A 16804-nucleotide genomic window follows, 5' to 3' on the forward strand; every position below is an offset into this window, starting at 1 on the left:
AATCGCCTTCCCCTGATAGTTGCCCTCCCTGCTAGATAGAATGTTACGGGAGGGTGACCAAGACCGGGTACCGGGTGGAAGCCTGGGCTGATTGCTGCTTTAGGGACTATCAGAAAGCCTTCGACACAGTGTGCCGTATGAGCAGCCTGTCTCTAGAATTGTCACCAAAAATGATGTACTGAATATCCCGAACCTAACCTAACGCAGGACTCGCGAATGAAAAACGGGACATTATGTCAATATTTTCTGAGCCGCCATGATTTATAGTACATCATATTTTGGCCGTTGGGATTTATTCATAAAAATACGATGTACTGTTCGAAAGGATATGCCTTTTGGGCAAATTTAGTAGTATAAAGCGACCATTGTTAGGGTGCAACAGTGCAGTTGTGACCATTGTTGGGTGCAACAGTGCAGTTGTGAACATTGTTGGGAGCAACAGTGCAGTTGTGAACATTGTTGGGTGCAGCAGTGCAGTTGTGAACATTGTTGGGAGCAACAGTGCAGTTGTGAACATTGTTGGGAGCAACAGTGCAGTTGTGAACATTGTTGGGTGCAACAGTGCAGTTGTGAACATTGTTGGGAGCAACAGTGCAGTTGTGAACATTGTTGGGAGCAACAGTGCAGTTGTGAACATTGTTGGGAGCAACAGTGCAGTTGTGAACATTGTTGGGTGCAACAGTGCAGTTGTGAACATTGTTGGGTGCAGCAGTGCAGTTGTGAACATTGTTGGGAGCAACAGTGCAGTTGTGAACATTGTTGGGAGCAACAGTGCAGTTGTGAACATTGTTGGGAGCAACAGTGCAGTTGTGAACATTGTTGGGAGCAACAGTGCAGTTGTGAACATTGTTGGCATAATTGGCATTTGTTGTCATAGTTACCATAGTATTAGTACCGTCACATCAGGAAGTATAGTATTTAAAACATGTACCGACATGAACATGACGACGTCACATGACGTCACACACCTCAACCCGTTACCTATTATACTTAACCTATTATAGGTATAGGTTAAGTAGTAATTGTAATTACGAAGCAATAAGATGCTTATCTTAACATACTAAGAAGGTTAGGTAAGGTCGGTGTTTTCTATGAAGCTTTTCAAGGTAAACTAAAATATTCACAATAAATTAGTATGTCACATATGCACTTACTTAATAAGTCAATATTGACTGTAAGTGCGAGAACGGGTTGCACACCGCCTACATACCACATGTACAACACCAAAAAAAAAAAAATCTTATTTCCATTGTCCTGGGTTAGGTTTGTCTTGGATGTGACGATGACGTAGAGGAGGTACATCTATTACCAGGTTTTAGACTCCACTCGTTATGGGAGAATGGGTTGTGTTTAACACGGAACAATACTTGAAAAGGTTCAGCGGTATACCACAAGACTAGTACCAGAGCTGAGAGTTATGAGCTACGAGGACAGATTCAATTAGTTAAACTTCGAGTCAGTGGAAGAGAGAAAAGTGTGAAATGACATGATTACTACATACAAAATACCAAGGTGAATGTATAGGGTAGACATCGATAGACTGTTTAATTTTTATGGTATACAAATTATGGGAGATAGAAAAAAGGCAGCCGTATAAATACAAGCAAGAACAAATTGTTTAGTGTGTTCAGATAATTTTGTGTTAAAGTCTGGAATTAATGTAACGCTGTGAGCAGTGAAGCAGCGACGGGACACTGTCTTCACAGCTTCAAGTAAGCTGTGAGGAGCTTGTAACATTGTTACATTGGACGTGTCATTGTAACTATGACACGTCCCAACACACTGGAATTTGTATCCCAATCGATTGAAAGTTAAGAGGCGAGTTCCAAGAGCTGAAACTGAACACTTGTAGGCACACCAAGGTGAACACTGGCACATGAACCTCACGATACTAGAAAGAGCGGCGTGAGAGGAGAAATGATTGAGATACATACTAAATACTTAGAAGAACTGACAGGTTAAAAAGGAGGAAATGTTTACAGTGAATACCAATAGAATGAGAGAGCATGGACGGAATCTTACACACAGAGTTGAGCCAGGGAATTACTATTTTTTCCACCAAGAGTAGTTGAAAAATAGAATAGACTAGACGAGGAAGTTATAGAAGCTAATTCCATTAACAATTTACAAAAATTATTGCGGACATGTGTTCCGAGTCATTGCATCAGGCGGTTGGCGGCTGGAAAGGCGGGGTCAGTGAGCCGAAGCTCGATCCTACATGCACAAGCAGGTAAATACATGGGGCATACAGGCACAAACAGGTAAATACATGGTACATACAGGCACAAACAGGTAAATACATGGACATACAGGCACAAACAGGTAAATACATGGACATACAGGCACAAACAGGTAAATACATGGACATACAGGCACAAACAGGTAAATACATGGACATACAGGCACAAACAGGTAAATACATGGACATACAGGCACAAACAGGTAAATACATGGACATACAGGCACAAACAGGTAAATACATGGACATACAGGCACAAACAGGTAAATACATGGGCATACAGGCACAAACAGGTAAATACATGGGCATACAGGCACAAACAGGTAAATACATGGACATACAGGCACAAACAGGTAAATACATGGGCATACAGGCACAAACAGGTAAATACATGGACATACAGGCACAAACAGGTAAATACATGGGCATACAGACACAAACTAAGGATACTAAAAGAGGCTGGTGAGGCTCTATCACAGTGATGATGACTGGTGTGTAGAGGGACGCCCCTCACTCCCTCTGTCCTCATTCCCCAGCTCTTTAGCGTCACATACCTTCCAAGTGCTATATAGTCATGCGGGATTGTGCTCACCCCTACGGGCTCACCATAGCCCGTGCTACATGGTCATTGCGTTCCGAGTAGCTAAATCTAAAACAACAACAACAATAGTGTTCACCCCTCATAATTGCCTCACCTCACTGAAGGAAAGATATGACTGGTGAATGGGCTACAGTTTCACTGAAGTGACGGAGACCGAACATGAAAGAGATGAGCTGACTAACTCTGTCTTGCTAGACCCCATAGAGCCCGTAACCCAGTTCCTTACAAGTCACTACTATGCAAACCTAAGAAGCAGCAGGGGGAAGGGTTAATCTAGCTGGGTGTTGAAATAAGTTAAAGCAAGGGTTCTTAACTGGTGGTATACATACAGCTTTTGGGTACGAGAACCAAATAATAATGGTATGCCCTGGAAACACAAACCGAAACTGTCTCCATTTTCCGCTTGTTACAACTTGTAATAAAGTTGTTACATCTTGGGCTTAACGTGTTTATGACGTATTAGAACGTTGTTACAACTTGCTATATTGGTTATTATAACTGGTTAGGAGGTGTTAAAACTTGTTCGAACGTTGTACCAACGTCGTAGTTTCGGTGTGTTTGGCGGGTGGGACTCGATCTGTGAACAGTTTAAACAAAAATTGTTACTTTTGAATTAACTGTTACCTGAGTGCGGACTGAGAGGGAGGAGGTTGTATGTTGTCATTGCACAAAGGCAACGGCAAAACTTCATTAGTTATTAATAGCTTTGGTTTTGTGATTTGCACTTTTTTCCTGTAAATATTGATGATAAAATTCCTATAATTTTCTTTCAGCTGTTGTGTTTCCATCTGTCCATATGTGGAGTATAACCAAGCTGTTGACATCTTCTGAAGTGTTACTGGTACTTTGTTGACCTAACCTCCATCTGTCCATATGTGGAGTATAACCAAGCTGTTGACATCTTCTGAAGTGTTACTGGTACTTTGTTGACCTAACCTCCATCTGTCCATATGTGAAGTATAACTAAGCTGTTGACATCTTCTGAAGTGTTACTGGTACTTTGTTGACCTAACCTCCATCTGTCCATATGTGGAGTATAACTAAGCTGTTGACATCTTCTGAAGTGTTACTGGTACTTTGTTGACCTAAACACACACTAGAAAGTGAAGGGACGACGACGTTCCGGTCCGTCCTGGACCATTCTCACAATCGACTTGAGAATGGTCCAGGACGGACCGAAACGTCGTCGTCCTTCACTTTCTTGTGTGTGGTTTGGTCAACATATTTCAGCCACGTTATTGTGACTCCTCGTCTGCTTACTGGTACTTAATATAACTGGTGGTGGTGATGATTTTGAGTCTGTCGAAGGGCGTATGGGGGGGGGATACTTCGAGGTCTTTCGAGGAAATAGCTTCGAGGAGTCTGTCGAAGGAGGTATGGGGATGTACTGGGTAACCATTGCGGGTCGACAGTCTGGCCAAGTGGGTACAGGAACATATTGGGGGGTCGCATCTCTGGAGAAAAAGGGCGACTGAGACTTAATGGGGGTCTCTAATTGTGAGAAAAGGTTAAGAACTCCTATCCCAAAGTAGGCAACATACCCGTGTGAAGACGGCGATGATTGGTAGTAAACAATGGGGGCCGCCGCAAGGCTCACTACTTGGTCTTATACTGCTTCTGAGTTTTAAGATCCTAACTTAGTTTCCGTGAGGTAGTTCCGATGATCAGTTACCCACGGCCAGTCTCTGACCAGGCCTCACACCCTGGAAACACAAACCGAAACTGTCTCTATTTTCCGCTTGTTGCGACTTGTAATAAAGTTGTTACATCTTGGCTTAACGTGTTATGACGTATTAGAACGCTGTTACAACTTGCTATATTGGTTGTTATAACTGGTTAGGAGGTGTTAAAACTTGTTCGAACGTTGTACCAACGTCGTAGTTTCGGTGTGTGTTTGGCGGGAGTTGGTGGTGTGGTTAACCAGGCTGTTAGATGCTGCTGTTCGCAGTCTGACGTATGAATCAATATGATTGATGAGGCATCTATTGGTGTGTCAGAGTTTGTGATCTTGGGTGGTGTTTACACGCGATGCTAACCTGATACACGGGACCAAAATAGAGGAATATAGAATGCCTCGAAAGACCAGGGCCAGAATTCATCAAGTATTTCACAAGCACTTACGAAACCTGTACATCTTTCCTTAATCATGACGTCTTTGTTTACATTTATTAAACAGCCCATAAGCACTACGAGGTTGTTTATAACAATAATAACTTTGGGTTGTTAAGTTTCCAAGCTCGTGAACTGTTTAATAAATATCAACAAATCCGCCATGATTGAGAAAAGACCATCAGGTTTCGTAAGTAGATGGGTAAAAGCTTGATGAATCCTGCCCTCACCAAGAGAATGTCATAGAACCCAAGAATTTAAGCTCACTTAGGAGAAGCACTAATAGTTGAGTGTGCCCGTTCAGTTGGAGAGAAGAGTGTGAGTGGCTTGGAGGAATTTGAGAATGTAGTACTCGAGTGTGGGAAATTCTCATAAAGTTTCAAAACGGTATGAAAAACGTTAATTTAAAGTGTCCTCTTATAACCTCTGCGCGTACGCCGGACGACTCAAATAGAAAACGGAACAGAACGTCACTTTTGTGAGTCGATTTCATTTCAAATTACGTCTAAATTTGGCCATAGCGCGCATACCAGCCAAAAGTGACGTTATTTTTAAGAGGACGGGTTGGAGTGTGAGTGTCGCGAGTGAGTATGTTAGACTGGAGGTCAGGTAACTATCTGGAGAAAGCGCTAAGCCAGCATGACTATACAGCGCTGGAAAGGGATATGGGACAGGCGTTGGGATATCAAGACTCGGGAGAGAAACGGTGTTGAGGGGCTTGAGGTAGTGGGAGCAGGTACATGATACCATACATCCCAGAAGATCACACGGCTGATGGGTGAAGCTACGAAGCTGGCGTTTCTTCCCTGCAGAAACAAGAAAGAACACAAGCCGCGGCTCCTCTAATATGATTAGAGCAAGACTAATTAATAGAGCCCTCCATATTAGAGCAGGGGCTCTAATATGGGAGACCTGCGGTTGTCAATTATTACGTGTATGTGTCAACTATTTGTCCTTTTTGTACGTGTAGGGTCAACTGTTAGCTCTAGGAGCCTGTCTTTCTAACCGTTGGTTGACTAATGTACCGACTCCCGACCTATTTTACCTCTTTATCATGTCTATTACAAATATTTCTATCTATCACAATTTATTTACTGCTTCGGGAACAGGTGCATCAGGTGAAAAAAAACACCCTTTTGTTTCTGCCTCGGATGGGAATCGAACCAGCACCACGACCCCAGAGTGCTGTCCTCTGTATATGTGTATACTCTATATATGTGTATACTCTATTTCTTCACTATTATGTTAAAGGAAAATTTTCTAACATCTCTGTGATTCATCTGAGTCTCAGGCTTTTATCTATGTCCTCTTTTTCTATTGGTGCTCATTGTGAACATTTCCTCTCTGTCTACTCTAAATCCTTCTTGGTAAAGCAGCCACTGGGGTTCTCTGGCTGCGTTAGTTGCAAGCTTAGTATTCAGTTCCTCAAGTTTTTGACACTGGGGAGAAATAGCTCTTCTAATAGCTTCTCTTAGGTTTTGACAGATTTGAGGTCTCTGAGAATGATTGCTATGGCACCATTTGGTATATTTTCTATCCTTTTCATATAACTTTTGTGAGAGTATGTACTGGTGCGGCATAGTCTATGAAGAAGGACACGCATGCTGTGTACATCATTTTAAGCATGACAATGGAAGCCCCATGACCATTCCAGGTCATGGCTTTCAGGGCCTTAAGACGACTTTAACATGTCCTATGAGTTGATCCTGTTCTGCAGGCGATGAGTCACAATAACGTGGCTAAAGTAAGTTGACTAGACCACACACTAGAAGGTGAAGGGACGACGACGTTTCGGTCCGTCCTGGACTATTTTCAAGTCTCACAATTGACTTGAGAATGGTCCAGGACGGACCGAAACGTCGTCGTCCCTTCACCTTCTAGCGTGTGGTTTGGTCAACTGATCCTGTTCTCCTTTATGCTCCTTGTTAGAGCCGACAGTGATACCAAGGTACCGATAGTGTACTCACTCAGCAGTTTCACCATTAATTTGCAGTTCTTCGTTGTCTGCCCTCTTGTGCTTTTGTCTTGTTTGTGGAGAGAGTGAAACTAAGTTCAACACATTTCCTTCCAACGAGTTGAATGGAGTGTTTAATTTTTTTTATATACGGCGTGGGCTTGTATTAGAACATCATCTGCATGTCGCACCTGTTGTGTACAGGAATTTTAATATTAACAGTGGCGTTTGTAAGGGTGTTGAATGGGTCTGAAGCGCCATATTCATTTTTTTCGAGACTGCTCCGCCAAGTGCTTTATTGAAGGCTCCCCCTGATGTCAACAAATACAGAATACTTAGCTGTGTCATTAGTAAAGTAATTAATTGTGCAGTTTACTGTGCTCCATTGTCTAACATATCTCTTGACCCCCCCCCCCCCTCTACCTATTTTATTTGCCAGGCGGTATATGTTCCTCCTTTCAAGCATCTTGCATGGCACGAGGCTGACAAGTCTGTAATTACTGGGATCTTTGGGTTTCGGTATGGCGACAACTATTGCATGTTTCCACTGTGTGGACAACACTCCACTTACAAATGATTTATTGAACAGGTGGAGTAGTGGTGTCTCCAACACCTCGCCTACAGTAGTGGTGACCCATCAAGTTCAAGTACGTTTATCGAGACAAGAAAATACATCTCAAAGGGATAAAGTAGCTTAGGCTATTTCTAACCCCCCCCCCCCTCACCACGCGCAATATTTGTTTTTTTCGTAACTCGTTTACTTCCTGGGCTGTGATTGGTTGTCCACTCGTCGTCACTAGATGGTCCGCTTGCTGTCGCAACTTTCGTTATAACTGCAGCAGCTGTAAATAGTTTTATCCTTATTATTCTGCTGAGTACTGTGTAGGGGACGCCTGTCTGTCACGCCGGTCTGTAGTTAGTGCCTCTTAAATTGATATTTTTTAAATTTTGCCCCGAGGGCTCTACCTCCTTTCTTATAAACTTGTACTACATTTACCTTCTTCCAGCAGTTGGGTAATTCGCTCTCTGTAATGTGGTCTATGCCACTGCTTTTAACACGGTGATATGTTGGTTGGTGTAATAGCTTAGTGTCGTCTAGTGATGCTAGTTCTTGCCTTACTTCCTCTGCTGCTGCCTCTATATTTAATAGTTTCTTACCAAGGGTTAACTCCTAACACTGGCAGCTGTTCAGGGGCCAGATTCAAGCAAGCAGTTACGAACGTGTACATCTTTCCTCAATCTTTGACGGCTTTGGTTACATTTATTAAACAGTTTACAAGCATGAAAACTTCCCAATCAACTGTTGTTATTGTTATAAACAGCCTCCTGGTGCTTCCGAGCTCATTAACTGTTTAATAATTGTAAACAAAGCCGCCAAAGATTGAGGAAAGATGTTCAGATTCGTAAGTGCTTGCGTAAGTGCTTTCGTGAATGTGGCCCCAGGCTCTTAGTGAACACTCCACGGCAGTTGGCACTGAATTCCTGGCAAATTTCCTTTTCATTTCCTGTATATTCACCTCCCCTTTTTCACAAGCTAGTCGCTTGGGCGTTAACTTCTTTTCCTTCTTGTATGATTATGTAGGGGTTTGGGTGGTGTCTCTGCTTTAGGGGTCGTAGCCTGGTAGATAGCGCGCAGGACTCGTAATTCTGTGGCGCGGGTTCGATTCCCGAACGAGGCAGAAACAATGGGCAAAGTTTCTTTCACCCTGAATGCCCCTGTTACCTAGCAGTAAAATAGGTACCTGGGTGTTAGTCAGCTGTCACGGGCTGCTTCCTGGGGGTGGAGGCCTGATCGAGGACCGGGCCGCGGGGACACTAAAGCCCCGAAATCATCTCAAGATAACCTCAAGATAGAAGCAATATCATTTTCATACTTTCTTTCTGACGTTCTTCATATATTTATGTATTCATTCCTAGCCCTCTTGCATCTATTCCGGTTTGCCTCTGTCCTTTGACCTTTGTGTTTCCTCCACTCCTTCCCTCTTTATTTATGCTTCTCGCCATTGTTTATTGAACCATGGGTTAATATACTCTCTCTCCTACCTTCTACTCTTATTGTTGCTGGGAACCTCTTCCACGTCTGCGTCTGTGTGTACTCACCTAGTTGTGCTTGCGGGGGTTGAGCTTTGGCTCTTAAGTCCTGCCACTCAACCGATGGTGTGTGTGTGTGTGTGTGTGTGTGTGTGTGTGTGTGTGTGTGTGTGTGTGTGTGTGGTGGAGGGAGGGTGGGAGTGTGGTAGAGAGGTGGAGGCGGCAGGTCGGAGGGGGGGGGGGTGTGGAGGACTGGTCCGGGTGTAACAACGGTGTTGCCACATCATCACCATTTCCTTTTTTCCCTCTAGTTCTTTTTTGTGAGTGTATACTTGCGGGCCGTGGTTGCCAGATGAGCCGTGACGCGACGTTACTCCCTGGCGATGTTTGTATACATCGACCATGATGTTTGTTGGTCTTACTGGTAATTACACACCGAGTCAATCACAGGGCCTCCCCCCCTCCCCCTTCCATGCTGCCCCTTAACTCTCCCTTCCCCATTCTTCCATCCTGTATATCCTTCCCCACAATGGAAGACGTTGCTGCAACGTTTTTAAACGTACAAAAATAACGTCTTGGCTATGCGTGTGTCTAGGTTGCTCGTCTCCCCCCCTCCCCCACCACCCCACGTCTCATCCCCGTCTAAAGATTACAAAAACCCAACATAAGTGTTAGGTCTGTCTTCCCCCCGTTCTTGGACTTCACATAAGCGTGCTTCACGACAGCTGGCCTTACCGAAATATGATGTTCATTATCTAGGAAATGGCTTCGAATATATTTATGATATTGATTTAGGTTGCATGATCTCTCGATATAATTCATGCGGCGTTGAGTGCATTACAGTCCTAACCCGCCGCGCGGCCGGCCCAACCGCCGGGCTGGTGGCCGGCAGGATAGTGCTAACTGGTCGTGTCTGACAAGGGCGGCATTCCCGCGCGGGGCGGGGGGTTTGGCGGCCGTTCGGGGCGTGTGGCGGTTGTGCGGGCGTGCGGGGTGGGCGCCGGGACGCCGCGGCAGCTCCGGACCTAGTTAGTGTGTAGACATATCTGCGTCTTCATTATTTTCATTATGACGGTGCCTTTATTGTTGGTTTATGGCGGTGTAGGCTGCGCGCCGCCCGCCCACGTTGGTGGTGGCGGCCCTACCCTCATGTGTGGCAGCTCTACCACCCTATACCCACGCTATACCACGCGGTACTGACGCTATACTCTGCTATACCACGCGGTACGGCAGCTATACCCTGCTATACGGACGCTACACTACGCGGTACGGACGCTACCCTGGCCTGCTATACCCACGCTATACGGACGCTATACCCTGCTATACCCACGCTATACGGACGCTATACCCTGCTATACCCACGCTATACCACGCGGTACAGACGCTATACCACGTGGTACGGACGCTATACCCTGCTATACGGACGCTACACTACGCGGTACGGATGCTACACCACGCGGTACGGACGCTACACCACGCTGTACGGACGCTATACCACGCGGTACGGACGCTATACCACGCGGTACGGACGCTATACCCTACTATACGGACGCTACACCACGCTGTACGGACGCTATACCACGCGGTACGGACGCTATACCACTCTGTACGGCAGCTATACTTGCTATACGGACGCTATACAACGCGGTGCGGCTGCTATACGGACGCTATACAACGCGGTGCGGCTGCTATACGGACGCTATACCACGCTATGAGGACGCTGTATCATGTTATACAGATGCTGTACCATGTACGGACGTTGTACGATGTACCATATACCGACGTTGTACTATATACTGACGTTGTATAATGTACCATGTACGGACGTTGTATGATGTACCATGTACGATGTTGTACCATGTTGTACAGACGCTGTACCATGTTGGTCAACATCTTTCAGCCACGTTATTGTAACTTCTCACCTGCATATGGAAGGTTTCTAATTGTGGGATTAACTTTGTCATCCAACTCCCTGTCCTCGTATCCCAGCTCTTTGTCCTCGTATCCCAAATTCTTGTCCTCGTATCCCAACTTTTTGTCTTTATATCCCAGCTTCATGCCATTATATCACAGTTAATTGTCATTAAATCCCAGATTCATGTCTTTATATTCCAGCTATATAAGCTTTATATAGCTTCTTGTCCTCATATCCAAGCTGCTTGTCCTCATATCCCAGCAGCTTGTCTTCATATCCCACCTTTTTGTCCCCATATCCCAGCTCGTTGTGATATAACACACACAGATTGTGTGTTGTTCCGAGTTCGTGCCCAGAAATGGCTGCTAGAGTTCAACACCAGCAAGTGTAAGGTGATGGAAATGGGATCAGAAGCCAGGAGATTGAAAGGCTAGTACACGATGAAAGGAAACTACCTCCCTATAGCGACTAGAGAAAAAGTCCTGGGAGTGGACATAGCACCAAGTCGAGAGAGCCGGTCGGCCGAGCGGACAGCACACTGGACTTGTGATCCTGTGGTCCCGGGTTCGATCCCGGGCGCCGGCGAGAAACAATGGGCAGAGTTTCTTTCACCGTATGCCCCTGTTACCTAGCAGTAAAATAGGTACCTGGCTGTTAGTCAGCTGTCACGGGCTGCTTCCTGGGGGTGGAGGCCTGGTCGAGGACCGGGCCGCGGGGACACTAAAAGCCCCGAAATCATCTCAAGATAACCAAACCTAACGCCAGAGGCTCATATAAATAAAATAACGTCAGCCGCATACTCTACTCTGGCAAAAGTCAGAGCATCATTCGGGAACATAAATAAGGAGGCTTATAAGTCAATGTATACCGCCTATGTATGGCCAGTCTTAGAGTATACATACCAATGGCGCCCCATCGTGGAGCCCCCATCGAAAAAACACACAAGGAAGCTCGAAAAAGTGCAGAAGTTTGCGTCCTTGAGTTGTGAGGAATGAGGTACGAAGAGAGATACTTAAAAAACTAAAGCTGACGACGTTAGAAAGGAGAAGTGAGAGGGGGCACATGATACAGACGTACAAAATACTTAGTTATTGACAGGGTGGAAACAGACGAAATATTTACAATGAATATCAATAGAACAAGGGGGCACAGATTAAAGCTTGAGACTCGGATGTGTCATAGAGATGTTAGAAAGTTTTCTTTTAGCATTAGTGAGTAAATGGAATGACCTAAAGGAGCAGGTTGCAGAGACAAACTCTATTCTTAACTTTAAAGCAGGTATGATAGGGAAATAGGTCAGGAGTCATTTCATTAGACAAAACCAGCGGCTAGAAAAGCGTGAGAGTTAGCGGCTAGAAAAGTCCAAGAGCTAGAGCCCGATCCTACAGGTACAAATAGGTGATGGAACCAATTACCTCGTAACGTGGTGGAGGTGGGGTCCCTCGATTGTTTCAAGCGCGGGTTGGACAAGTATACGAGTGGGATTGGGTGGTTATAGATAGGAGCTGCCTCGTATAGGCCAATAGACCTTCTGCAGTTACCTTTGTTCTTATGTGATTGTACACGGAAACACGCACTAATCATGACACCCGGTAAGGCTGAAGGTCCAGCAGTCTTCCTTTGAATGTACTTTACCAAAGCGGTAGACGTCCAACTCCTGGGGCCTAGATTCACGAAGCAGTTACGCAAGCACTTACGAGCGTGTACATCTTTCCTCAATCTTTGACGGCTTTGGTTACATTTATTAAACAGTTTACAAGCATGAAAACTTGCCAATCAACTGTTGTTATTATTATAAACAGCCTCCTGGTGCTTCGGAGCTCATTAACTGTTAAATAATAAATAATTTCTTGCCCGAAACGCATTGCGTAATAGTGGCTTTAGGCATTGTATGTACTAGCTCTATCTATATATCAATCCATTAATGTAACATCACTTGTATGTATGTACCTTACCTGAATAAACATATTTATTTTATTTATATTTATAATTGTAAACAAAGCCGCCAAAGATTGAGAAAAGATGGACAGGTTCGTAAGTGTTTGCGTAACTGCTTCGTGAATCTGGCCCCTGGACGTTAACTCCATAGTACACGGCCAGGATTCACCAAGCATTTACACAACTTTACGAAACCTTTATATCTTTACTTAGTGAAAGGGGCTTACAATTTTTCAACCGTTTACAAACTAAGGAACTTCCCAAGCCCTTGTTATTTTTGTTATAAACAACCTCGTAGTGCTTTGGAAATCATAAACTATTTAATAAATATGAGTAAAGCTGCCATGACTGAGGAAAGATATACGGGTTTCGTTAAGTGGACGAAAGTGCTTGATAAATCCTGGCAGAGATGTGTGTGCGTGTCAGCGGTAGTTGAAGACATTGGGATGACCACCATAGCTCTACAGCCGCTCTTAATTACCTCCACTTACTCGGTACTTTTAGGCACTGTTTCAGGTCGCCATTTATAGAGTGGGTGACTTGAGAAAGGCTGCAGGAACGCGCAAGCCATAGATCACTAAGAACTCTTAAATGACCAAACCAGGATTCGAACCCATGACGTTCAGGCCCCCCCCCCCTCCCCCCCAACTTAAACATACACAGTTACCAGTTGGGTTATTTAGAGTTATTAGTGATAGTGTGGATGATTTATGGAACATATTACCGGGTAACATAAGAGACGTGTGATCACTGTAGTGTTTCAAGCGTAGGTTAGACGTATATATGAATGAGTTTAGGATCAGGCCAGGACACAGGGACTCATAATACCCATACCCAAGCCTAATTCACAAAAATTCAGACCCATCTCTCTGACGTCGTGCATGTGTAAAGTTCTTGAGAGGATTATACTCGACAGACTAATGTTTCAAATCAAGCCCCACCTTGCCCCTAACCTGTATGGTTTCCTTCCTGGAAGAAGCACACAAACTTGCTTTGCTGAGTATTTTATCAGAGAGGGACCAAGTTCTCAGGCGGCATTTATTGATCTCCAAACTGCTTTTGATACAACAAACAGAGAAATAATCCTAGAACAGCTAGCCTCTTTTGGAGTTCAGGGAAGACTGTTGACATGGCTCAGGGGTTACCTGAGTAACAGAACAGCCTCAGTCCTTTTCAATGGGGTCAAAGGTAAACTTTGTGCACCCTTTGAGTTGAGTACACCCCAGGGTGGAGTGCTAAGTCCCACACTGTTCAATGTTCTGATGCACAAATTAACAATTGATATTCCCACACCACCTGACGAAGCCGTCATCTGTTATACCGATGACATAAGCATTGTTGCAAATACCCAAACTAGACTGCAAGCTCTACTTGATTCACTCGCTGCTAAAAGCATTGAATGTGGTCTTGTTATTCTATAACTAAATCCAGAGTTCTCCATCCCCAAGAGAACACTCATGTCCCTATAACTTTCAAGGTCAACAGCCAGAACATTGAAACGTGTGGGCAGCACAAATACCTTGGAGTTGGTATTAACAGTGACATTGTAAATGATCTACACCGTAGGTTAAAAGAAAGACTAAAACCATTGAGAACACTTACTGGTAAGAATATTGGTATCAATATTAAATATGCTAGACTATTCTATATGATGTTCGTTAGATCTCTAGTTGATTATCGTGCCTTGCACCTAATTAACTTCTCCGCCTCTGTGTTGGACAAACTTGAAGTAGTACAGAATGAGGCCATGAGGATAATTCTTGGTGCCGCAAGATGCACAAGAATCATCAACATGAGGGAAGAACTGAAGCTTCCAACCATACTAGAGAGAATAATGCAAGTTAACACTACCTTTTGCCTTAAAGTCATGAGAGATCCTACATCGCCCATTGCTCAGAGACAAATTATTTAGTGCTGTTAACACCCTATTGACTGGTGCCATACCAACTCACTCCTTTTATGATAATTGGCTGAGCAACAATGCTTACAATCTCATTAAACTTAACATTCCTTTTAAGTGCAATCTACCTGTCTCTGATATTCCTCTTTATCTGTACCTCACCATTCAAGTATCACACACACCTGTCACCAAGAAAGGCAATGGGAATCTTGCTCTTCTCAAAGCTCTCACACTTGAAACAATTGAAACGATGCCTCCTCCATCGAGAATTTAAGATCACACGAGCACTGTGTCTACACCGACGGCTCAGTCCAGTCCTCTACTGGACGGACTGCAGCGGCATGTAGGTTTTATAGAAATAATATTTGCACAAAGTACTGTCAGTGTCAGGTTAAACAACTGGCTGACCTCCACACAAGCAGAACTAGCAGCATTACACTTAGCTAACCAGTAATATTAAAAACATTGGAGGAGGAATAATATTCTGCGATTCAAAGTCTGCTCTTCAAGCAATCGAAAACTTCTCCTTGGAAGATCGACAGCAAGAACCTCATACTACCCAATTATAAATGACCTAATTGATGCACAGAGTAAAGGGTCTCGAATATCCATTGTATGGATACCTTCACACATAAATATAACCCATCATAATGAGACAGACATTGCAGCCAAATTAGCGTGTAATAAAGATGAAGTTGAATTAGATCTAGGTATCCCCATCTCTGCTGTCAAATCTGTATTGGTCCAAACACTCAGGATCTGATACGAAAAAAAAATACTGACTCCCAATGACCTGAAAAGCACCAGTATAAAAAGCTAAGATTTGTTCGGGGTGGGGGGGGGAGTGGGGGGGGGGGTCATTCAGGGTTGCGTGGGCGGGGAGGGGAGGGGGAGGGGCAGATTCCTCTGGTGTTCCTTACCTATCAGTGACTACTGGGACTGAGCTCTAGCTCCCCGGCTCCTCCTCCGGGCCGTTTATACCTGACACGCCAATAATCTTTCTCAACATTAACGTGCTCAATATATTTGTTCCTAGGGTTGTGGAGGGAATATTGACTTCAACAACCTTCCCATTCACCGCTCACTTGCCGACGGTGAACGAGCAACTGCATGTTGGGATCACCTGATGTCCCTTTGTCCTAGGGGAAGGGGAGGGGGAGGGGGAGGGGTGACTCTCCAGGTGATCCGCTTAGGCGATGACGAGGAGGATGAGGATAACGGGTGGGGGGGGGGGTGGAGGCAGGGCTCACAGTGGGAAGATAGCAGGCGTTGACGCTCCATCGGTAAAACCATCTCAAGAGTCTTAATTAAATGTTAGATTAATGACCTTCCCGAGACTTGCTCAACCACACCACCGCCCGACCTGGTGGTGGTGGTGTGGTACACCTGTGTCTGGCGCTCAACCACACCACCACCCAACCTGGTGGTGGTGGTGGTGGTGGTACACCTGTGTCTGGCGCTCAACCACACCACCGCCCGACCTGGTGGTGGTGGTGGTGGTACACCTGTGTCTGGCGCTCAACCACACCACCACCCGACCTGGTGGTGGTGGTGGTGTGGTACACCTGTGTCTGGTGCTCAACCACACCACCGCCCGACCTGGTGGTGGTGGTGGTGGTGTGGTACACCTGTGTCTGGCGCTCAACCACACCACCGCCCGACCTGGTGGTGGTGGTGTGGTACACCTGTGTCTGGTGCTCAACCACACCACCACCCGACCTGGTGGTGGTGGTGTGGTACACCTGTGTCTGGCGCTCTACCACACTACCGCCCGACCTGGTGGTGGTGGTGGTGGTGATGGTACACCTGTGTCTGGCGCTCAACCACACCACCGCCCGACCTGGTGGTGGTGGTGTGGTGGTACACCTGTGTCTGGCGCTCAACCACACTACCACCCGACCTGGTGGTGGTGGTGTGGTACACCTGTGTCTGGCGCTCAACCACACCACCGCCCGACCTGGTGGTGGTGGTGGTGGTGGTGTGGTACACCTGTGTCTGGCGCTCAACCACACTACCACCCGACCTGGTGGTGGTGGTGTGGTACACCTGTGTCTGGCGCTCAACCACACCACCGCCCGACCTGGTGGTGGTGGTGTGGTGGTACACCTGTGTGTATA

General features: G+C 45.4%; 1 protein-coding gene across 1 annotated transcript; it reads right to left on the reverse strand.

Moving 5' to 3' along the window:
- Nucleotides 1–368: 368 nt before the first annotated feature.
- Nucleotides 369–875, reverse strand: LOC138373212 (GATA zinc finger domain-containing protein 14-like). Its single transcript, XM_069339248.1, has one exon. It carries the CDS (start codon nt 873–875, stop codon nt 369–371), a length of 507 nt encoding a protein of 168 aa, XP_069195349.1.
- Nucleotides 876–16804: the final 15929 nt, after the last annotated feature.

This window comes from Procambarus clarkii, chromosome 41, assembly GCF_040958095.1.
Source record: "Procambarus clarkii isolate CNS0578487 chromosome 41, FALCON_Pclarkii_2.0, whole genome shotgun sequence".
Lineage (NCBI taxonomy): Eukaryota > Metazoa > Arthropoda > Malacostraca > Decapoda > Cambaridae > Procambarus > Procambarus clarkii.